Here is a 20,953-nt window from a genome sequence, read left to right on the forward strand (position 1 = left end):
TGATGACAATGGCTGCTGGCTTGCAGTGCCCCCAAACATCGAACCCAGCGTGGTGGATCTGGCCATCCCGGAGAACAGCTCAGCATCCCTGGAATGCCTGGCCTCGGGGCTGCCTGCTCCCGGTGAGTCAATCCTCTGTCCTGTCCCTCAGCTCTTGAATCCCTGGGGTTTTCCCTGGGTGAGAGGGCAGAGCATCGCTCCTCACAGCTCAGCTCTCTGCCTCTCTCCAGACATCTCCTGGTACAAGGGGCACGAGCAGCTCTCGGCCGGAGCCGGGCTGACCCTGTCCAGGGATGGGAAGCTCCTGGAGATCCCACGTGCCCGAGTCTCTGATGCCGGCAGCTACCGCTGCGTGGCCTCCAGCGTGGCAGGGGTGGCTGAGCTCTGGTACAGCCTGCAGGTCACTGGTGAGTGCACCTGTGCTCTCCTGGGAGGTGAGGGCTTCCCCCCGGAGTACCTTGGGTGAGCGTGGGGTCAGTGGGGTTGTCCCAGCCCTCAGGATACATCCCTAAAATATGGGTCTGGCAGATCCTTGTCCTCTGCTTCATTTGCAATTCCAGTCGTGCAATGCCCTGAATTCATCCCAAATGATGTCCTGGAAAGCCATGGCCCCTTGAATGAGTACTGCCAGGTCCCCATTATGGGGTCACCTGCCCACCCTGTCCGTGTTACACACTGTGACCTGCCTGGTGACATTTCTGGCCCCTCTGGACTCAGTGGACTCAGTGGTGACTTCTGGGCTGCTGCCAAGACAGGCACTGGACACTTTTCCTCAATTGATCCAAGCATCCCTGCTGCTTCCCAGACCACTCAGCACATCCACAGCACTGGGGGCTGAGCCAGGCTCTGGCTTTTCTCAGGGATGCTCTAGGCCAGTTGGTGGAAGTCCTGCAGGCAGGTGGCCAGGGAGTGGAGAAGATCCAGTTCTCCTGCTCTGGGCTTGTTCCTGCAATCTCTTCCCAGGGAAATGTTTGCACGTCTGCCGTCCTGGCTCGGGTGCATTGTTTGGGTTCTGCTGTTTTTGTTTTTCAAGGGTTTCTGGGTGTTGAGGCTTTTCTTCTCCAAACTGATATCCCTCATGGGAAGGAGTTACCATTTTCCAGCCAGCTGTATTTATGAGCAGCTGAGAACATCATCCGATAATGGAAAGATTTGGGTAACCTTCTCAGTGAGCAGAGCTGCCTAATAAGGCTGTGTCTGGCCAACCTGACCTTGGTCTGCTTGTGGGATGCTTGGTCATCCTCTGCTCTTGGCCACGTGCAGTTAAAAGCACCCCTCGCTTGGCTGGAGAGACAAGATTATTGTTTCCACATGAAGCCAGGGCAGGGGAATGTCACAGGGTTCTTTGTGGCACCCAGCAGGGCTGCAGGGGTGTGTATCCAGCAGGATGGAGCTCCAGTGAGGAGCTGCCCTTCTCCTCTCATCCCGTGCCATCAATGAGCTGTTCCTCTCATCCCTGCAGTGCCTCCATCCATCTCCTCGCCAGAGCCCGAGGTGGTGTCCGTGCCAGAGGGACAATCTGTCCAGCTGGCCTGCGAGTGCCATGGGATCCCCCTGCCCACCCTGAGCTGGTGGAAGGACGGTAGGGCCCTGTTCCTCAGCCTCATCTCTCCCCGCACGGCTTGACCCGGCTGTTGGGCTCCTTGGAGCAGTATTTGTTGAGCAGTATCCAGCTTCTGGGTGGGAATTTGTCTTGCTGGGAGCCTGAGGGGAAGCTGCTGTCCCTTCCTTGGGCAGGTGAGCCCCTCTCCACCCAGCCAGGGAGCCCAAAGCTGGTGTCCCCAGGAGGGAACATGGTGTACATGGAGAAGGTACAGCTGCTGGACCAGGGCACATACATCTGTGAGTGCAGGAATGCTGCTGGCAGCAGCAGCAAGGAGCATCACCTGGAGGTGCACGGTGAGCATGAGACCTGTGGGTGTGGGTGGAGGTGTTGTGACACCTCAGTGCAAGGTCCAGCTGGACCCAAAACGCCATTGCCTGGTGCCTTGGATGTTTTGGAAGGGATGCTGCTACCTGGCTCAGCTTTGCCCCTGCACTTGTGCACAGATGAGGGAGTTGCTGCACATCCCCTCCAGCCTGTGCCCCTCTGCCCACAGCACTGCCGAGGGCCCAGGGCAGCAGCAATGCCCCGAGGAAGGTTTCTGTCATCGAGGGTGGTGAGACAGTTCTGGAGTGCGAGGCCACGGGGACACCACCACCGCGGGTGACGTGGGTGAAGGACGGGCAGCCCGTGGCTGGTGGGGACGGGCTCCTGCTTACGGAGCAAGGGAGGAGGCTGCACATCCCCAGGGCAGAGGTGGCCCACGCAGGACACTACAGTTGCCTGGTCGCCAAGGCAGAGGGGCAGGAGCAGAGGGAGTTTGATGTTGTGGTGCACGGTAAGGAAGTGGAGTGGGGCTGGTGCCTGGGGGTGGGGTGGATGCAGGCAGGATGAGGAGGGTGGAGATGGGGAGTAACTTGATGTGGAGTAGATGTTGAACAATCCAGTATGTAGCAGGTCTCAGGGTCAACAGGATTATGCTTCAAGAATAGCTGTAGAACTGTGTCCATTAGGCAGCAGTTTCTTTCCAGAGCCATCACAGCAGATCATCTCCTATAAAGTCCCCTACTACCCAAGGACTTGGGGAAACCTGGGGTCAAGGTCACTTGAGTTATAAAAAGTCTGAGGTGGCTCAGGCTGTGTGGCCATCCCAGTGTGACACCTGTAAGCCTGGGCTCAGCTGTGCAGGTAAGTGGCACATACTTGCTGTGGGTCACCTGTCCCATAACACCTTTAAAGTCACCATCTCCAGGTGATGCAAATGGTCCTTCTGGGCTTGTGTCCTAAAGCTGTGCAAAGCAAGAAGGTGGGAAAAACCAGGTTCACCCAGTTCTCCCTTCTTTGCTTTACTCCTTTGATGCCCTGGCTGCTTTGCAAATGGATGTCCATCTTTTTTCTGTATGCCCAGTTCCTCCTGAGTTCATTCGAGGATCAGGATTGACAACCAATGTCAGCGTTTCCCTGCAAGGATCCCTGACACTGACCTGCGAGGCCACTGGCATTCCCCAGCCCACCGTCACCTGGTTCAGGGATGGCTCTCCTGTCACCCCCAGCGAGCACACACATGTGCTTTCAGGTCAGAGATTTGGGTGCTGTGAGAGATGAGCGCTTTGGGAACATGCTTTGCCCCAACACTGATGAATTCAAACTCCTGGTGGAGCTACAGGAGCACAGCTGGGCTGTGCTGGTACCTGGACCCTGAGGCCTCTCTGCTCTGTGCTTCCAGGGGGCTGGCTGCTGAGGCTCACCCATGCACGACCCCAGGATGGTGGTCACTATTCCTGCCTGGCTAGCAACGTAGCTGGAGAGGCCAGGAGGCATTTCTACGTGGAGGTCCTAGGTAAGGAGGGATCTTCTGTCTGCTGCAGGATTCCTGGTGGGGCTTCAGAGCTCCACCCTTGCAGGAACAGACATGAGTTAAGACTGGACACGCTGGGTGTGCTGGAGTCCTTAGGATGTGAGCTCAGAGGCCAAGCTGGCCAGCTGCTGAAATCCCTGGGGCCTTGTGTTCCTAGTTCCTCCCCACATTGAGAACGTGGATGAAGAACACACCTTCAAAGTGCCCGAGGGTCACCCTGTCACCTGGGCCTGCCTGGCTTCAGGTGAGCATCCAGTGGGGAAGGGAGGTGGCGTGAGCAAGTGGGAGATGGGGCTCAGGGGCAGACCTGAGTCTCACTTTGGGGTGTGGAGCAAACGGATGGCTCCAGTCAGAGACATGAAAACAGCTGAAATCAGCTGCAGAGCTTTTTTGAGATGGTTCTTGGCTCTGCAGTTGTGCTGTCCGGGAAGCGCTGGGGAGGGGACACCCACGTGGGGAGACTGTTCCACAATGTAAACTCCAGTCTTTCCCAAATGGAGCTAAAATTCCTCTAATCTCATTCCTCCTTTAGTGATGGGAATAATTAATCACCTCCCACTCAGGACAGTTCCCTTTCTTCTTGCTGGCTCATCCAGCAGCTTCTAAAACCCTGATCCAGATCATGATAACTCTGATTTGGGATGATGTCCCTGCTTTCCAGAAAGGCTCTGACAGTGACCCCAGCCAGGCTGTGCTCATGCATGGAAAAACTTCACACAAAGGCCAAAACCCACTTTCCATCCCTCACAGGCAACCCACAACCTAAGATCACCTGGCTGAAAGACAACCACCCTCTCCCTGGCACCTTCTCCATCTCCCCTGACGGCTCCTTGTTCCACATCCCCCAAGCCTCCCTGGCCCATGCTGGTCGCTACTCCTGCCTGGCCTCCAGCTCTGTGGCAAATCAGACCAAGCACTACCTGCTGGATGTTTTGGGTATGAGATGCCTTTGGATGGAGGCAGGGCCTCAGGTGTGAGCAGACCTCAGGTGTGGGTTTTAATGGCCTGCCCCAGGTAGATGGGGAGGATCTCTTAGTCCTGCAGCCAAAGCATGGCTTGGACCTGTCTCAAGCCCTTGTGACACCTCTTGGAGGAGCAGAAGTCACCTGTTTAGTGCAGGATCCATCTGTGGATGGTGGCTTGTGGGAAGGGAGGATGTGTCTTCTGTATCTCTGTGGTTTTGGAGGGCAGCAGGACAGGGTAGAGTCTGGAGCTGGCACATGCTGGCACAACTCCCTGAACTTGGATCAGGGGTGTGGTGGGGGGATGAAGGCTGGGAAGCCCAAATGTGTGCTGGTGCTGATCTCACACACAACCACGTCTCTGCAGCCAGTCCCACCTTGGCTCGAGATGATGCTGCTGCAGAGGAAGTGACAGTGATCATCAACAACCCCATCTCCCTGGTCTGTGAGGCTCTGCCATACCCATCTCCCAATATCACCTGGCTCAAGGACGAGGTTCCTCTCAAAGCATCTAGAAATGTCCTCCTGCTCCCTGGTACTGTGCTGCTGTCTATTGGTTCTGCATGACTGTGGTGGCCCCTTGCTGTGTATGCCTTGGGGAATGGGAGTTTTTTCTTGGTCTGGCTGGGGTCCAGCACAGTGGGATGGTGAGAAGCCATCATCCTGCAGGACCTGAGGGCTCAGGCCATCAGCTGGATGCTGCTCTTCCAAGTGCTGCCTCCCCTGATAATAACTAGAGCCCCCTCAGTGCTGGGTTTTATAAGCCTGGGCCTGGGCTCTAGAAGAGCATTAGGCCCCCTCCAGCCAGGCTTGCAGGTGCTCAGCAGGTTGCTTGAGGTACCTTCAGGTGCTGAATGGGGAGAGAGAGGAATGGGGAGAGAGCTGTGGCTGTGTGCAGCGACCCTCTTAGGGGATCCCCTTTGCCCAGGTGGCCACGGGCTGCAGATCCTGAATGCTCAGGAGGAGGACACGGGCACCTACAGCTGCATTGTGGCCAGCGAGGATGGGGAGGCTGTGAAGAACTACGCTGTGAAAGTCCTGGGTGAGGGAGCTCCTCTTGTCCTTCCTAATTCCAGGTGGCAGTGACCCTACGACTGTCACTGGGCCCGTGCTGCTTCCTTTTGCTTCCCTTTGTCTTTCCCCACTAGTTCCTCCTTGGATTGCCAGAGAGGACCCTTTGGGGGAGTTTGCAGTGAAGGAGGTGAAAGCCAAGGTCAACAGCACAGTGGTGCTGGAGTGTGAGACCTGGGCTGTGCCCGAGCCGACCATCCGGTGGTACAAGGACAAACAGGTGAGGTCCCAGCTGTGACCAGGGAGGAGCTGCTGGGTTTGGGGACTGTCCCAGCTGGATGGAGTGGGAAGATACCCTTTATATGGTTGGCTGGGCTCTGCCCCACTCCTGGGTGCGTAATCCTCCTCCTGCCCTTCTCTTCCTTCCCTTCAGCTTCTAGCAAGCTCTGAACATCTCCAGATCCTCAGTGAGGGACAGGTCCTCCAGATCCAACCAGCTGGTGTCTTGGATTCGGGGCACTACACCTGCGTGGCCACCAATGCTGTGGGTGAAGATGACAGGGACTTCATCGTGCATGTCCAAGGTGAGCCCTGGGCATGGAGCCAGCGCCCAGAGCAGGAGGGTGTCTCAGCAAGAGCAGGGGTCCTCAGGGGTCACCTGTGGGAGAAGGGTGAGCAGGAAAGAAGTTTAAGCCTGCTGGAAAATAACATCTCCTCGGCTCCAGTGAGGGCAGATGCTGTGGATGCACCTGGGGGTCAGTGTCCCTGTTCCCCACAGCTGACCACAGCCTGTCCCCGCAGTGCCCCCCATCTTCCAGCAGCAAACAAGCCCCAAAGAAGCCCTTGAGATCTTCTATCGGGAGGAAGACCAGGATGGGGAGGTGACAGAGCACCGACAGGCTGTCCTTGGCCAGCCCACCGCCCTCTACTGTGACACCCGTGCCATCCCACCCCACCAGCTCACCTGGTACAAGGACGGGGAACCCCTGTCCCCTGGCCTGGGGGTGCTGATGCTGCAAGGTAATGGGTGGTGTAGTAGTGGGTGTGAACCCCCACTGTGGGGCTTGAGGGTGGTCCTGCAGCAGCCTCGGGGCTTGAGAGCATCCGGAGCATGGAGGAGGTTGGATCCTGTCTCCTTCCTCACGTCGACACACACAGCACCCGTGGGGCCTCTGAGTCACCGGGGCTGCACAGGGCTCTGTGCAGGGTGGGGCTGGTGGGGATATCCCACAGAGCCTTCCCCGTGGCCTGTCCCATGTCACAGGGGGCCGGGTGCTGCAGCTGCAGGCGGTGCAGGAGGAGGACGGGGGCAGGTACACCTGCGAGGCGGCCAACGCTGCGGGATGGGACCGCCTGCACTATGAGCTGGAGGTGCTGAGTGAGTACAGGGACACGGGACACTGCGTTGAGGCACGTGGCAGCCCCATAACCACCTGCTTCCAGCTGCCCCGGCCATCCGTGGTGGCACAGAGGACCTGGTGGAGGAGGTGACAGCCACCGTCAATGGCACTGTGCGCTTTGAGTGTGAAGCCACTGGGCACCCAGAGCCCACAGTGTCCTGGCTCTGGAATGATCTCCCCATAGAGGCTGGCCCACGGCACCAGCTCCTGGAGGGTGGCACAGTCCTGCAGGTTGGTGTTCCCCTAGGCAGGTGGTTGTGTTGGGGAATGGAGGGGATGGGGCATTCTTTCCTCCCGAAGGAGGTTGCCCTGCTCTCACCAAGGTCCCCACGAGAGTCTCAGCATCTCCCCAGCCCGGGCCAGCCCTCAGCGGTGCCCTGCTCCTCCTCTGCAGGTGGCACCGGTGGAGGCGGGTGACACCGGGAGTTACACGTGCATGGCCGAGAACCCGGCTGGGTCAGCCGAGAAGCACTTTGCCCTCGCTGTGCAGGGTAAGGCAGCTCCCCTTCCCTGGGTCACTGATTTACTCCTCTCCTCCTCTCTCTCCACCAACTGGAGTTTCCTGCGGTTCTGGAGCTGCCTCTGCCTCCCTGCGCTGGTCACGCTGGCCCCGTGCGAGGACGCTGAGGTGCCACCCGCTCCGAGCAGGCGACAGGCTCGGTGCGTGTTTCCTCCCGGGGAGGCATCGACCTCCGCACTGATGGCTCCCCTTTGGCACTGTCTTTTGGGTGCACTGGAGCAGAAGCCTCCTGGAGCGTGGGTACAGAGCCAGAAAACGTCGATGGCGTCGTCAATGGCAGCGTCTCACTGGTGTGTGACATCCGATCCCACCCGGCCGCAGAGATCACCTGGTACAAGGATGGGCACGCCCTGCGGCTCGGCGAGGAGGGGACTGTCACCCGAGGTACGCTGGGATGAGCCAGGACGATTGCCTGTGCCCCGGCTCTTGACAGCAAGCCCGAGGTCCCCTAATCCCCCTTTTTTGGATGTCACATGTGGGTCTCGAGCTCAGCCTTTGGGTTGTATGACACACTAATGACACACTGCTGAGTGATCAGCAAGGGCAGCATCCTGCGGAACTCCATGCTGCTGCTTCCTGGGAGCTGGGCACAGCGAGGCTTCGGACCTCAAAGACGAGACTTCCATGGCCAGAAGTGGTTCCATGGCTCCTTTTGCATGGAGCTTGGCCGACTGCTGGGGGATCAGTCATCTTGCTGGCTGATGGTAGCCCAGACCTGGTTCTGCTCCAGGCTGTCCTGATTCCCTGCTCTCCACTTCTTCCAGACTCTCGGGTGCTGCAGCTCCCTCACCTGCAGCTTTCCAGCTCAGGCACATACACCTGCGTGGCGCTGAACGTGGCCAGCCAAGACGAGAAGAGCTTCATTCTCACCGTCCATGGTAAGTGGTGAGGGCTCAGCCAGGAGCTCAAGTCCCCAGAGCACCACACTGAGGAACTGACAGCCAACCCCGGTCTGTCTCACACCCCCTGTCCCTGCTCATCCTCCTCAGAACCCCCAGGCCTCCAGGACCCACAGCAGGAGACGCTTGAAGCTGACATGGGGACACCGCTGGTGCTGACCTGCCAAGTCCCTGGTGTGGCCGTGCCCACTGTCACCTGGCTGAAGGATGGGCTCCCGCTGGGTGTGTGTGCAAGGGAGCGCTGTGCCGGGCTGCCACCCCCAGCCTCGCTGCTGCTCCCCTCCAAGCAGTCCTGCCTCAGTTTCCTGACTTCTAATCCTGCTGCAGGAGACCCTCAGGGCTGCACAGGGAGAGGACAGAGTGTGAAGGGGCCAGCCTTTCCCCTGCAGGTTTTTAAGAGACCTCAGGTTCATTCCTGAGCCTCGAAGCAATGGGATGTGGGCACAAGATGTGATGGAGGAATATGTGGGGGGGTGAGCTCTCTGAGTACCAGCTCTTGGGGCTTCCTGGGACGGGGCTTTGCCCCCAAACCAGTGGCTCTTTTCTCCTGTAAACTCCAGCAATTACCTCTGCAAAAACCCTGCTTTGCTTTAACACTCCCCCCAAACCTGGGTCTCAGGGGGGGAAAGGGGGAAGGACAACAATGATCCTGGGGAGGGCTCGGTGGAGGAGCACTGCTCAGCCCCCTTCACCCTGTCTCCTTGCAGAGATGAGCCCAGAGCAGGGTCTGGTGGCCGGGGGGGCCCAGCTGCAGCTCAGCCCCCTCCAGCCCTTCCACCAGGGCCAATACACGTGCCTGGCGCGGGGCCCGGGGGCCGAGACACGCAAGGACTTCATGGTGCTGGTGCGAGGTAGGGCTCCCCCGAGGCAGCCTGGTCCCTGCGGGCTCTGCCTCAGAGGTGAGCCTTCCTCCCCCTCCTCTTCCTCAGCCTCCCTCTCTCCTTGGTGCAGTGCCCCCCCAGATCAGCAGCACAGGGGATCCCAGTGAGCACAGCGTGCTGGAGGGCAGCAGGGTGAGGCTGGAGTGCCAGGCAGAGGGGCAGCCCACCCCTCACATCTCCTGGCTGAAGGACGGGCAGCCGCTGGGGCTGCAGCACCCCTCACATGCCCGGTGAGTCTGGGGGGGATACCCCAGGGGTTCAGTGGCCCCACGTGCAGAATTGCCGGGCAAAAGGCAGGATGAGCTGTGCTGCTTCTTCCTGTTGCTCGGTCTGGGATGCACTCATCCCAGCTGGGAGAATCATCCTGGGATAAACCTTGGAGTCTGGGACGGGTCCCAGTCCGTGTCCTGACCTTGCAAAAAGTGCCCCAGAATCCTCATCCTTGGCTGTAAACCGAGCACAGAGCCCTTGTGCCCCATGGGAGGAGCACACAGGTCACTGTCCCATCCTCGCCACGCAGGGTGTCCCCGGATGGCAGCACCCTGCTCCTGGAGGGGCTGCGAGCTGCCGACTCCGGAGCTTACACGTGCCTGGCCCGGAACAGCCTGGGCGAGGACACGCGGCTGCACACGCTGAACGTGCTGGGTGAGCAGGGCTGGGAGCTGCGGGGCCGTGCCGGGGCCACCCCCAGCCCCGACAGCCGCAGCAGCCCCGCTGTCCCCTCCCCTAGTCCCTCCTGCCATCGAGAGAGGCGCTGATGACTCCGAGGTGGTCCGTGGGGTCCTGTCCGCCGTGGTGACACTGGAGTGCTGGGCGCGGGGGTCCCCTCCGCTGCACGTGAGCTGGCTGAAGGACGGGCTGCCCCTCCGCCTGTCCCCTCACGTCACCCTGCTCTCGGCCGGGCACATCCTCCGGTGAGAAGCGACCCTGGAGCAATGGTCAGCCGCAGGCTTTGGGGCTGGTAGCCAGGTTTGCACGAGGGCGCTGCTGCACCCTGAAGTGGCTGAGTGTCACCTTGGGGAGCAGGGGATCACCCGGAGCTGACCTCTGCTCCCCATCCCTGTGTTCTGTCCCGTGGGTTAGGATCTCCCAGGCGCAGCTCTCTGATGCTGGGCTCTACACCTGCATTGTCTCCAGCCGGGCAGGAGTGGCCGACCGCAGCTTCGTCCTGCAGATACAGGGTACAGGGCAGGGGCCGGGAGGGCAGAGCAGGGGGCACTGGACTCTGCTTTTGTTGGCAGAGCACATTGTTGTGCATTGCAGAGCACATTGTTGTGCATTGCAGCCCATTCCCAAGCAGGGTCCAGAACCATTGCTCGACTGCTGGGGTGGGCTTGGACAGGATGGAGCAAAGCAGAACCAGTCTGAGAGCAGTCTCAGAGCACCCTGCAGGAGGGCTGAGCCACCTCTGGCCGCTCGCAGGACACCAGGGAGCAGCTAAACCCTGCCCCAGTGTCTGGGGACCTGCCTTTTCTCCCCAGTGCCCCCTGTGCTGGAGAGCCCCGAGAGCAGCGAGGAGCAGATGGTGGCTGAGGGCTCCGATGTCGCTTTCACCTGCAAAGCCACCGGGTCCCCAGCACCGTCAGTGACCTGGCTGAAGGACGGAGAGCCCCTGGGGCAGCAGAGTAACCAGGGGCCTGGTGGCCAGCAGCTGAGCCTGGTGGCCGTGGCACCAGCTGATGCAGGCATTTACTCGTGCCTGGTGGTGAATGAGGTGGGAGAGGTCAGCAAAGCCTTCCACCTCATGGTGATGGGTGCGTGTCATCCCTCTGGCATTTGGGAAGGGCAGCTTAGCCAATTTTTTTGGAGCTATGAGGGGATGAGGCCTCTTGCCTTGCTGTGTGCCTTGCAGAGCCACCCCGTGTTGAGGCTGCATCCCATCCCACTGAGATATCCATCGCTCTGGGCACCCCTCTAGAGCTGAGGTGTGTGGTGACAGGTGTCCCCATGCCCACTGTCACCTGGGAGAAGGATGGACGGCTGCTGGCAGGGCCCTGGCTCCTGTCAGGGAATGAGAGCACCCTCCACGTTGAGAGCACTGAGGTAAGAGCTCCGCTTTCTTCTCCCTACCTGGGTTTTCTTTTTGTGCATCATTTCTTCCTTCTCCTGGTTGTGCAGGTGGCTGATGCTGGCCTGTACACCTGCCTGGCCACCAGCCCTGCAGGAGAGGACAGCAGGAGCTTCCATGTCAGCATCCAAGGTAGTGTGATCCCAGCAGTGCAGCAAGAAGGGGGCTACAGGATGGTCCAAGCTCTGGGAGAGCCAGAGCAACCCTGCATCCTTCTTTGGGATTGGTGTGGGCTCCAAAAGAAGGATTTGGAGCACAGTGATGGTCCTGCAGAGTGGGAGTTATGAGGACAGGGATGGGGGTGTCCCACCCACAAGGGACACCCTGACCCCCCTGGCCCGTGTCCCACAGCACCCCCCGGCATGGCCAGCACCAGGGACATCCCCATCATCACGGCTGTGGCAGGAGGGCAGCTCCTCCTGGAGTGCCCAGAGGGTGCTGAGCCGCACCCCAACATCGAGTGGCACCGGGAGGGCTCCCTGCTGCAGGTACCTGGGACAAAGCCAGGGACGGTCGTGGTCACGGACTGGGATGCACCGTCACCAGCAGCATGGGGGTGGTGCTGGGTGGCCGCTGATGGGGGTCCCGGGGGTTTTTAGGAGGATGCTCGCCGGCAGATCCTGGCCCAGGGGCGTTTCCTGCAGCTCCTGGCGGTGACAGCGGCCGACGGCGGCGAGTACAGCTGCAGGGCCACCAGCGCCGCCGGGGACACCGGCCCGCGAGTCCGGCTGCAGGTTCACGGTGAGTGCAGCCTCGCCCTGGCCCTGAGCGCTGCCTCCTTCCCGGCTGAATGCAGGGTGTGGGATATTATAGGGTTCCTTATGGTGGGTGATGGGCTGGCAGGGCTGGACTAACCCAGCCCCCAGCGCTGCTCTGGGCTGGCATCCTCCATCCCTGAGCATTACTGCACGCTCTCGGTGGTGTGTCCGTGCTGCTGCAGTGGCCCCGGAGATCCAGGCGGGCCCCGAGGAGGTGAAGGTGCTGCTGAACACCTCGGCCGTGCTGCCGTGCCTGGCGGAGGGGTGGCCCCAGCCCCGGGTGACGTGGCGGAAGGACGGCCAGCTCCTGTCCCTGCCTGGGAGCGACAGGTAGGAGGCCTTGAGGGTCGGTGGCACCAAGATCTGGCATTCAGATCATGCCACCCTCAGCAGCAACAGGTGATTTAGTGTGCCAGTCACCCTGTGAAGAGCTGTGCCCTGTCCTCGCACCAGCTCTGTGAGCATGTGCTGCCTGTGGCTGCAATGGCACTTGTCACCTTCCCAGCCCTTGCTCCCTGTGTGAGGCAGTCTGGCCGTGCAGAGCCCTCACGGGGTTCACCTGCTCTCCCTCCTCAGGCTGCAGCTCCTGCCTGGAGGCTCCCTGCAGATTGAGCCCGTCCAGGCCCAGGATTTGGGCCATTACCTCTGCATGGCATCCAGCCCTGCTGGCTCTGACCGGAGAGGCCTGGACCTCCAAGTCCTGGGTAAGCTGGAGAGCTGGATGGATCCCTCCTGATCTCACCCTCCTGCAACCCACCGCTGCTGGGCTGCTCTCATCAGTGCAACGATGTGCTACTGTCCTCTGCTGATCACTGCCGTGCCCTCCCACAGTCCCTCCTGCCATCACCCCTGGGCCCTCCAACCTCACCCTGCTGGCTCAGCAGCCAGCCACACTGGGCTGTGATGCCTTGGGGTCCCCTGAGCCCCACATCAGGTGGGAGAAGGATGGCCGTCCCCTGAACCTGCACCTCCCACCTGGCACCTACAGGTACCTGCAGCACCTGCCACTTTGTACACTTATGGGTTCCCTTGTGGGGTGGGGTTTACCCTTCCTGCTGCTCCTGCAGGAATGGGGTGATCCAGGGATGATCCTGATGTGTGCTCTGCCCGCACAGTTTGCAGTCCTTAGGGTCACTGCTCATCTCCAGCCCTGGTCCCCGGGATGAGGGGAGGTTTGAGTGCATCGCCACCAACGCTGCTGGAGAGGCACGGAAAGTCTTCCTCGTGTCTGTCCATGGTGAGCTCCTGGGGCTGGGGGTCTTGCTGAGAGTGGCTTTCCCAGGATCTCTCACCACCGCAGGGGTGATGTGGGTGTGCTCCAGCCCCACATAAGGTTGAGTCCCCACTCAAGAACTGTTCTTGGGGATGGACAAGAGGGGAAGAGAAAAACTTATGCCCATATGAACAGGGACAGAATCCTCTTCAACATTTGCCATACAGCCCTGCTCACCTCCCTCCCTCCTTTCTCCAGTGCCCCCCACCATCGCTGATGACCTTACGGATGTGGTTGTCACCCGGCTGTCCCCTGCAGTCCTCACCTGCTATGCCTCGGGCGTGCCCCCACCCACGGTGTCGTGGAGCAAGGACGGGGCTCAGCTGAGCAGCAGAGGAACGGGCTACCGCGTCCTGCCCAGAGGTACGGCACGGGGCAGCACAGCCCCGGCGGGGACAGGGCATCCCTGCCAGCCCTGCCGCCGCCTCCCCTCTGCCTGCTGTTTCCCAGGAGCCCTGGAGATCAGGCAGGCTCTGCCTGCACACAGCGGCCGCTACACCTGCACAGCTCGGAGCGCCGCGGGCACGGCGCGGAAGCACCTCAGGCTCACAGTGCACGGTATGCACGGCTCCAGGGTCCTGCTGCTGCGGGTCCGCTGCCCCCTGCCCAGGATAGCACTTCCCTGCCTTTCACAGAGCCCCCTGCCTTGAAGCCGCTGCCTGGCATGGTGATGGTGATGGTCAACAGCAGCACCGTGCTGTCCTGTGAGGCCACAGGCATCCCCCGGCCAGAGGTCACCTGGCAAAAGGATGGTGTTGGCATCACTGGAGGTGAGCAGGGGTGTGCTGGGGGCTGCAGAGCCCATAATACCTGCCAGCCTTTACCTAGGGGAAGATTTAGGTGCCAGGGGTTGGTAGGGACCCCGGCAGGGTGTGGGGTGTCACTGTGCCTGGGTTCTCCTGGCTGCTGTCCTCGGTGGGTGAGGTGGCCACTGGAGCTGTTCCATGGAGACTTCTTGGGAAGAGACACTTCTGTGGGAGAAGGAGTCCCTGCACATCATCCATCTGTGCCTTGGCTCAGCTGTGCTGTCACATCCTGTCCTTCATTTCTGCCAGGGGCTGGGCTGAAGGTGCTCCCCAACGGGCAGCTCCGTCTCCTCCGAGCAGCCCCAGAGGATGCAGGTACCTACCTGTGCATGGCCCGCAACCCCTCGGGCACCGCTGCGGGGAGGACCAGGCTCATTGTGCAAGGTACAGCAGCGATCAGAGCCCCAGTGCTCACCCCTCTGCTCAGCGCCCTCCCCAGCACCTCACAGCAAAACGCGGCTGCCAGGTTGTAGTAAGTCCCCGCCTTTCTGCCCCATCCAGTGCCCCCCATCATCACTGCTGGACCAGTGGAGCTGGTGGTGCTGGAGGGGCTGGAGGTGCTGCTGCCCTGTGCCGCCCGCGGTGTCCCCGAGCCCCGCGTGTCCTGGAGCCGGGAGGGAGCCCTGGTGAGGGGCGGGAGGGCCACTGTCCTGCCCTCCGGGGAGCTGCTGCTCCGGGATGTCCGGGTGAGCACTGTCCCCTACGCCGCTGTGAGCTTGGAGTGCTGAGGAACAAGTGACTTCTGCTGCTGAAGAGCGTTTGGCTGCTTGTGAATCTATCTGGCAGAGGGAGAGCCTCACGCAGTCCTGGGCCACAGGCTGCAGGGTTGGGGCATTGTGCTTGCTAATGTGGGCTGGGAAATGCGGCTCTGTCCGAACTGTGACTTTTTAGGTGTAGCTCAGCGAGCCAGGGCTGCAGCTGGAGCCCAGACTCAAAACGATTCCCTCTCATCCTCACACAGGAAGGGGATGCTGGGAGCTACTCCTGTATCGCGGTGAACTCGGCTGGGAGGGCCGTTCGCCGGCTCTCCCTGTCCATCCACAGCCTGCCCACCTTCACCCACCTGCCCACAGACATCACCCTGAGCCGGGGCGAGAGGCTGGAGCTGCTGTGTGCCGCAGTGGGCAGCCCCCAGCCCCGCGTCTCCTGGATGGCCAACGGGCAGCTCGTCACCGGTACCTGGGCAGAGGATGCTGAACTTGGGGGACAATGCGATCCTTGTCCCACCTTTCAGGGTCCCCGGGGTGCCAGCACGTCTGGCTGTGCGGGGTTGTAACCAGCTGATGGCCAACCACCCTTTTGGGGGTTTGCACCCCGCAGATGGGCACAGCGGGCGGAGCGTCGTGCGGCGGGAGGCAGCCACCCCCAGGGACAGCGGGACCTACGTCTGCCACGCCGAGAACAGCGCCGGTGCCATCAGGGCCACTGTCTTTGTCTCTGTCAGAGGTAGGGGCCGGCAGGGAATGTGGGGCGCCCAGCCAGCCCCCCTCCTCTGCCACCCCTTTCCCTTTCCCAGAGGCACCCGTCATACAGGGGGACGCCAGCATCTACCAGGTGGAGCCCTCCGGAGGTGACGCCCTCCTCGACTGCCGTGCCCGGGGTCACCCTGAGCCCCTCATCCGCTGGAGCAAGGACGGGGTGCCGCTGGTGGCCCACGGGCGCCTGCAGCAGCTGCAGAATGGCTCCTTGGCCATCCGTGCTCTGGGGGTGAGCGGGGCCCGGGGGGTGCTGGCACATTTCACGTTGCTTTTCTCGCAAAGCAAAACGCTGTGCTCATGCTGTTGGTCCTACTAGAGCACCGATGTGGGGCAGTACCAGTGCGTGGCGGAGAATGATGCGGGCACAGCAACAAAAGTTGTCACCCTGGTTCTGCAGAGTGAGTGCTGGTCCCTCTGCACCCTTCTTTTAAGGGACTGCAAACCGTGTCACCTCTCAGCCCCTCCAATTACCCCTGATCCATGGGGAATGCTGCATCACTACCTGCATCCCTTTCCCTGCCCAGGTGCCCCTGTGGTGACAGTGACACCAGCAGAGGTGAGGGTCCACGCTGGGCAGCAGGTGCTGCTGCACTGTGTCGTGTCAGGGGAGCCCACCCCCTCCGTGGAGTGGCAGCGGGACAGGGAGCCACTGCCTGAGGGTCCCCACGCTCGTGTCCTGCCCAACGCCACCCTGTTCCTGCCCTCTGTCACCCGCCGTGACGCCGGCAGCTACTCGTGCCTCGCCCGCAATGCCCTGGGCTCTGCAGCGGCCCACGCCTCCCTGCATGTCCCAGGTGGGTGTCTGCCCCTGGCCCGCGGGGCTGTGGCTGCCTCGGGGAGCTGGGGCTGCCTGCAGTGCTCTTACACCCTGGGGTAGGACTTCCAGCCTGGGGCTTTGGGCTGATGGTGCCTTGCTTGTTGTAACCCCTGGGATTCATGCTCTGGTTTGTCCTCTCCTCTCTGCTCAGCTCAAGGCCTGAGCCCCAGCAGACCCTTTCCCAAGCAGGCACCTCGTGCCAGCCCTCCCTTGCCTCTCCTCGGCCTTCCTGCCTTAGCTGCCCATGATTAAATTCCCATCTCCCAAGGGCTCTGCTAAATGCGCAGACACATCCTTTCCTGCTGCCCCTCGGGAGCAGAGAGCCGGGCTGGAGGAAGTGCCAGGTGCCCTATGTGCCCTTATGTGGCCGGTGGCATTTTGCTGCCAGGCACGTTGGAGAAGCAAATAAAAGCTTGGGGTTATGCCAGGGCCTTGAGGTTGATACAGAGCAGGGTTTGGGGGTGTCAGTGCCTGTTGGTGTGACAAGGCACAGGGCCACACTCACAACATCCCTTGTCAACATGGCACCGTGCCTGGAGCTCTGGGGTCTCTGGAGACTGCTGCAGCCAGGCAGGGACACTGCCTGCCTCGCTCTGGCTGCCTTCACCTCCAGAAAACAGGATTTTTCTGACATGGAAATTAGTGAGAGGGGGGTCAGGCAGGCACCCTGCTCTCCCATGGGAGTGCAGTCCCAGTGTTACTGCCTGACCCCCTCCCATTTGGCCCAGGGGAACCACACCAGGTGCGGGGCAGCCTGGTTGGTGTCATCAATGGCCACGAGCTCGGTGTCTCCGCCCTTGATGCCAGCGTGCTCGGGGACTCTCAGTCCAGCACCGCCACCCTCCGGAGCAGCATTGGGAGCATTCCACCTGCCATAGGTGGGTGGACATTTCTACCTCACCCCTGTGAGAGTTTTAACCTCTGTCAGATGTAAATCTTGGAGGAAACGGTTTTATTTTTTCTCCCCTAAACCTTTCACTGTTGGCCAGAGGGATGGGACAGCCTGGGTGTCCCCCCAGCAGGGTGCTGGCTCCGTGGTGACACCCTTTCTTCCCCATTCCCAGGGCCGCTGATGCGGGTGCTGGTGACCATCATCGCCCCCGTTTACTGGTCCTTGGCACAGGCCAGCGGGGCAGCCCAGAGCGGCTTCCTGCTCACCCAGGGCTCCTTCCAGCACGAGTCACTGCTGCAGTTCGCCACAGGTGAGGGGTCTGTGACAGGAGAGCCCGGTCAGCTCCTGGGGCAGCTCAGACTCCATCTCCCCCATGCACCATCCCTGACTCGGGAGGGGAGCTGTGTCTGGGGGTGCTGTAGGGTGCTGCTCACCGTTCCCCCCATGACAGGGGAGCTCCTGCGGGTCACCCACCTCGCTCGGGGCGCAGATGGCGCTGGCGCTCTGCGGCTGGACAGTGTCATCAGCGGCTCCGTGCCGGAGAGCTTTGGCGATGCCGTGGTGCTGCTGCAGGTCCTGCACTGCCCGTTATCCCCGTGGGACCACGACTCCCGTGGCCGGAGCACGGGGGGGTCCATGGTCTGACCCCCTCCCTGCCTCTCCCCAGGACTTCAGCGAGCGCTACGTGCGGACGGGTGCGGGGCAGCTCTCCGGGGGCTCAGTGCAGAGCTTCCTGAGGGATGGGCGCCTCCTCCGCGCCCACTGCAATCACACCATCGTGTTCGACCCCCCCGCGGGGCCACAGCCCCCCCGGGTGCAGCACCTCCGGGCCAGAGCCATCAGAGCCTCCTATGACCAGGCCAAACAGGAGCTCCTCTTCCAGCTCCGTGCCTCGCTTGATGCAGGTAACCAGGGGAGAGCCCAGGATGGGGATGGGAGTCTGTTGTAAGTTGTGGGTGCCTGTGAGGGTGCAAAGGCCATGTCCCGTTCTTATTCTCCCTGCTCAATTCACAGGGGCTGATAGAGACCAGTGCCCACTGGGCTTCACTCCAGACCCTGGGCAGCTGTACTGCATTGGTATGGACCCTTCCTGAGGGAGCGTGAGGATGGCAAGGGGAAACCGGTGTCACTTCCCTGTCCCCCCAACCCTGTCCTCTCTCTGCTCCCCAGATGTCGATGAATGCACCGAGGGGTCCCATGCTTGCCGCTACAACCAGGTTTGCCAGAACGCCGCCGGGTCCTACCGCTGCTCCTGCCCTCCCGGCTACCGCACGCTGGGCGTTGGCTGGCCGTGCCTGGGTACGAGCTGGGCTCTCAGGGTCACTCCCCTGCCCTGTTCCAGCCTCAGCTTCTCCCATCCACCTGCAGCTCGCCGCCTCTTTCCTCCCCCAGATGTCAATGAATGCCTGCAGTTTCCCCCACCGTGTGCCTTTGAGTGCCGCAACCTGCGGGGCTCCTACGAGTGCCTGTGCCCCGCTGGCAAGACCTTATTGCCGGGAGGACAGTGTGGCACAGCAGGGACGGAGGGAGGCGACACAACGAGCAGCGTGCCCCGGGACACTCCCGGGCGCCGGCAGGGGCCGAGCAGCCGCCCGCGGGGACGATCCTTCTACACTCAGCTGGCCCTGCGCCGCGTGCCCAAGGATGCAGGGATGGGTGCCCGGGGCCCGCCCTGCCCCACGGGCTACAGCAGGAGGAATGGCACCTGCACTGGTGAGAGTGCCCTGGGGATGGGTTTTGAAAGGAGTTCAGAGACTACTTTGTCCCCTGAAGGTACCTCGTGTCCTTCTCGCCGCCCCGTCCGCTGCTTTGTTTGTGCCTCGTGGTCTCCGCTGGGATGGGGAGGGGAGAGCCAGGTTGGCCCAAGGCAGTGCCACGGAGGGGACTGATCCTTCCTCTCTTGCCTTCACCCCTCTTGTCCCACAGACCTCGACGAGTGTCAGACACTGAACCAGTGCCAGCACGAGTGCAGGAACATCCCGGGCAGCTACAGCTGCCTCTGCCCCACTGGCTACCGGCTGCTGTCCAATGGGAAGACCTGCCAGGGTCAGTGCAGAGGCGCCCCGTCCCCATGGTGCCCTGGGTGTCATCTTTTTGAGGCTGCAAGACATTCTCCTTCATTGAGAGGGTTGTTCCCAGCCTCAGCTCTCCGCAGTGCTCGTGTCTCACCGCCTCAGTGTCCAGGCAGATGTGGGAGGGTGGGGGAGCTGGGGATTGAGCCCCCTGAGCAGCCACGGGCACCCCAGCACCCTCAGACCTGCTCCCTCTCTCCCTGCAGATGTGGATGAGTGTAAGGAGGGCACAATCCAGTGTGGCTCGAGCCAGATGTGCTTCAACACCCGTGGCGGTGCCCTGTGCATGGATGTGCCGTGCCCAGCTGGCTACCGGAGAGGCTCCAGCCCAGGGTGAGTCGTGCTGTGGGGCTGGGAGTGCCCATCCCGCTCTCCTCATGTCACCACGACCCCGAGCGTCCTGTCCACTCTCTGGCACCCACCACGTCCCACATTCCCCATCTCTCATGCAGGCTGTGCGTGGGTCGCTGTCCCCCGTTCTGCAGCCCGGCCGGCCCCACGCTGCAGTACCAGGTGCTCCCGCTGCCCCTCGGCATCGCTGCCCGCCGGGACGTGGTGCACCTCACCCAGGCCACCGCCCTGCGCCACCGCCCCGTCTTCAGGCTGCTGGAGCAGGAGCCCGACAGCCCCTTCGCCCTCCGCACCGAGCGGGGCCAGGGCATCATCTCCACCCTGCGGCCGCTGCGGGAGCCCGGCACCCACCGGCTCAAGGTTCAGGCGCTGGTCCCAGACGGGCAGCGAGCACCCAGCATCTTCCTCCTCCTCATCTCTGTCTCCCCCTACCCTTACTGACACAGCCCAGGGACAGGAGGGGACGCAGGGTAACTTCTCCTCCTGTCCCTGCCCACCCCATCGGTGGGACGTGTGGCTCAGGGAGTGCTGAGCTTGCACCTCTTCTGTCCCTCCCAGACACCCCCTGGCCTCTCAGCTGTGTTGCATTCACCCAGGGCCGGGCCCTGACTCAGCAGGAGAGTCAGGATCCCGGGGGGGATAAAATGTCCCACCAACCTCTTGCAATCAGGTCCCAGATCCCAGAACAAACACGGCTCTGGATGGCCTTGGCCACTATCAGTCCCCAAATGTGGGGGGTGAGAAGATGAACTGGGTGACAGTGGCCAGCGAGGGTCCCACCAGGGAGGGATTCCCCTGGGCTGGGGAGGGTGTGGGGCCCCCCAGCATTAACCTTGTATTAAATTGAAATAGTCTGTTGGTTTGTGTTTTTTAAAATCCACTTGGTTTCTGAGCACTCATTGATTTATGAAGGTGTTTTGTGGCTAAATATTAGCTGTGCCTGAAGAAGGCAGCTTCCTTTAGTGTGTGGGAGAACTCCCAGGGCTGTGGACACCTCCCTGCCTGGCCTTGGACCATAAAAGGGAGGATGTAGCAATGCCAGAAGGCCAATGTCCAGCCCCTCAAGGTCCAATCCTGCCCTGGTGTCAAGTCCCTGGAGCAGCAAGAGCAGGATGAGGCCTCTCTGCACATGGTGAAGATGGAAGCTGTTCCCAAAACAGTTTCAGTCCTAGTTGATGCTGTGGGATGCGGTGTGCAGGCCCCAGGAGACATGAGCCCACAGTCACCAGGGCTGGGCCATGGAGGCTGATGGTGGCTGTGCACCCTCAATGGTCAGATCCTGTCACTGGAGCTGGTTCTTGCTGCACCCGTCTGAGATTCCCCTAAAAATCTCTGTCCTTTGGGATGGAGCTTTCGTGTCCTCC

The 20,953-nt window shown here is 61.4% G+C and overlaps 1 protein-coding gene across 1 annotated transcript in view; it reads left to right on the forward strand.

The window, feature by feature from the left end:
- HMCN2 (hemicentin 2) overlaps positions 1–20,458 on the forward strand; it is a 32,629-nt gene extending 12,171 nt beyond the window's left edge. Inside the window, exons 26-79 of the mRNA XM_066332763.1 lie at positions 27–122; positions 231–407; positions 1,463–1,582; positions 1,738–1,899; positions 2,100–2,381; positions 2,952–3,119; positions 3,270–3,383; positions 3,559–3,645; positions 4,152–4,337; positions 4,731–4,898; positions 5,292–5,405; positions 5,512–5,654; positions 5,808–5,958; positions 6,176–6,394; positions 6,639–6,752; positions 6,818–7,005; positions 7,169–7,265; positions 7,517–7,678; positions 8,059–8,172; positions 8,284–8,415; positions 8,901–9,044; positions 9,145–9,304; positions 9,595–9,719; positions 9,805–9,988; positions 10,158–10,255; positions 10,556–10,828; positions 10,927–11,117; positions 11,193–11,274; positions 11,494–11,630; positions 11,742–11,883; positions 12,083–12,230; positions 12,477–12,604; positions 12,732–12,888; positions 13,016–13,137; positions 13,372–13,536; positions 13,624–13,731; positions 13,809–13,943; positions 14,229–14,363; positions 14,481–14,665; positions 14,941–15,154; positions 15,300–15,425; positions 15,496–15,686; positions 15,774–15,855; positions 15,982–16,251; positions 17,003–17,152; positions 17,339–17,476; positions 17,618–17,739; positions 17,834–18,071; positions 18,181–18,243; positions 18,337–18,465; positions 18,559–18,879; positions 19,093–19,212; positions 19,445–19,571; positions 19,691–20,458. Coding sequence (XP_066188860.1) covers positions 27–122; positions 231–407; positions 1,463–1,582; positions 1,738–1,899; positions 2,100–2,381; positions 2,952–3,119; positions 3,270–3,383; positions 3,559–3,645; positions 4,152–4,337; positions 4,731–4,898; positions 5,292–5,405; positions 5,512–5,654; positions 5,808–5,958; positions 6,176–6,394; positions 6,639–6,752; positions 6,818–7,005; positions 7,169–7,265; positions 7,517–7,678; positions 8,059–8,172; positions 8,284–8,415; positions 8,901–9,044; positions 9,145–9,304; positions 9,595–9,719; positions 9,805–9,988; positions 10,158–10,255; positions 10,556–10,828; positions 10,927–11,117; positions 11,193–11,274; positions 11,494–11,630; positions 11,742–11,883; positions 12,083–12,230; positions 12,477–12,604; positions 12,732–12,888; positions 13,016–13,137; positions 13,372–13,536; positions 13,624–13,731; positions 13,809–13,943; positions 14,229–14,363; positions 14,481–14,665; positions 14,941–15,154; positions 15,300–15,425; positions 15,496–15,686; positions 15,774–15,855; positions 15,982–16,251; positions 17,003–17,152; positions 17,339–17,476; positions 17,618–17,739; positions 17,834–18,071; positions 18,181–18,243; positions 18,337–18,465; positions 18,559–18,879; positions 19,093–19,212; positions 19,445–19,571; positions 19,691–20,030 — 8,444 coding nt within the window. The 3' untranslated portion in view covers positions 20,031–20,458. The remainder of the gene's footprint in view (positions 1–26; positions 123–230; positions 408–1,462; positions 1,583–1,737; positions 1,900–2,099; positions 2,382–2,951; positions 3,120–3,269; positions 3,384–3,558; positions 3,646–4,151; positions 4,338–4,730; positions 4,899–5,291; positions 5,406–5,511; positions 5,655–5,807; positions 5,959–6,175; positions 6,395–6,638; positions 6,753–6,817; positions 7,006–7,168; positions 7,266–7,516; positions 7,679–8,058; positions 8,173–8,283; positions 8,416–8,900; positions 9,045–9,144; positions 9,305–9,594; positions 9,720–9,804; positions 9,989–10,157; positions 10,256–10,555; positions 10,829–10,926; positions 11,118–11,192; positions 11,275–11,493; positions 11,631–11,741; positions 11,884–12,082; positions 12,231–12,476; positions 12,605–12,731; positions 12,889–13,015; positions 13,138–13,371; positions 13,537–13,623; positions 13,732–13,808; positions 13,944–14,228; positions 14,364–14,480; positions 14,666–14,940; positions 15,155–15,299; positions 15,426–15,495; positions 15,687–15,773; positions 15,856–15,981; positions 16,252–17,002; positions 17,153–17,338; positions 17,477–17,617; positions 17,740–17,833; positions 18,072–18,180; positions 18,244–18,336; positions 18,466–18,558; positions 18,880–19,092; positions 19,213–19,444; positions 19,572–19,690) is intronic.
- The last annotated feature ends 495 nt before the right edge of the window (positions 20,459–20,953 follow it).

Source organism: Sylvia atricapilla, chromosome 19 (genome assembly GCF_009819655.1).
Source record: "Sylvia atricapilla isolate bSylAtr1 chromosome 19, bSylAtr1.pri, whole genome shotgun sequence".
In the NCBI taxonomy this organism is placed as follows: domain Eukaryota; kingdom Metazoa; phylum Chordata; class Aves; order Passeriformes; family Sylviidae; genus Sylvia; species Sylvia atricapilla.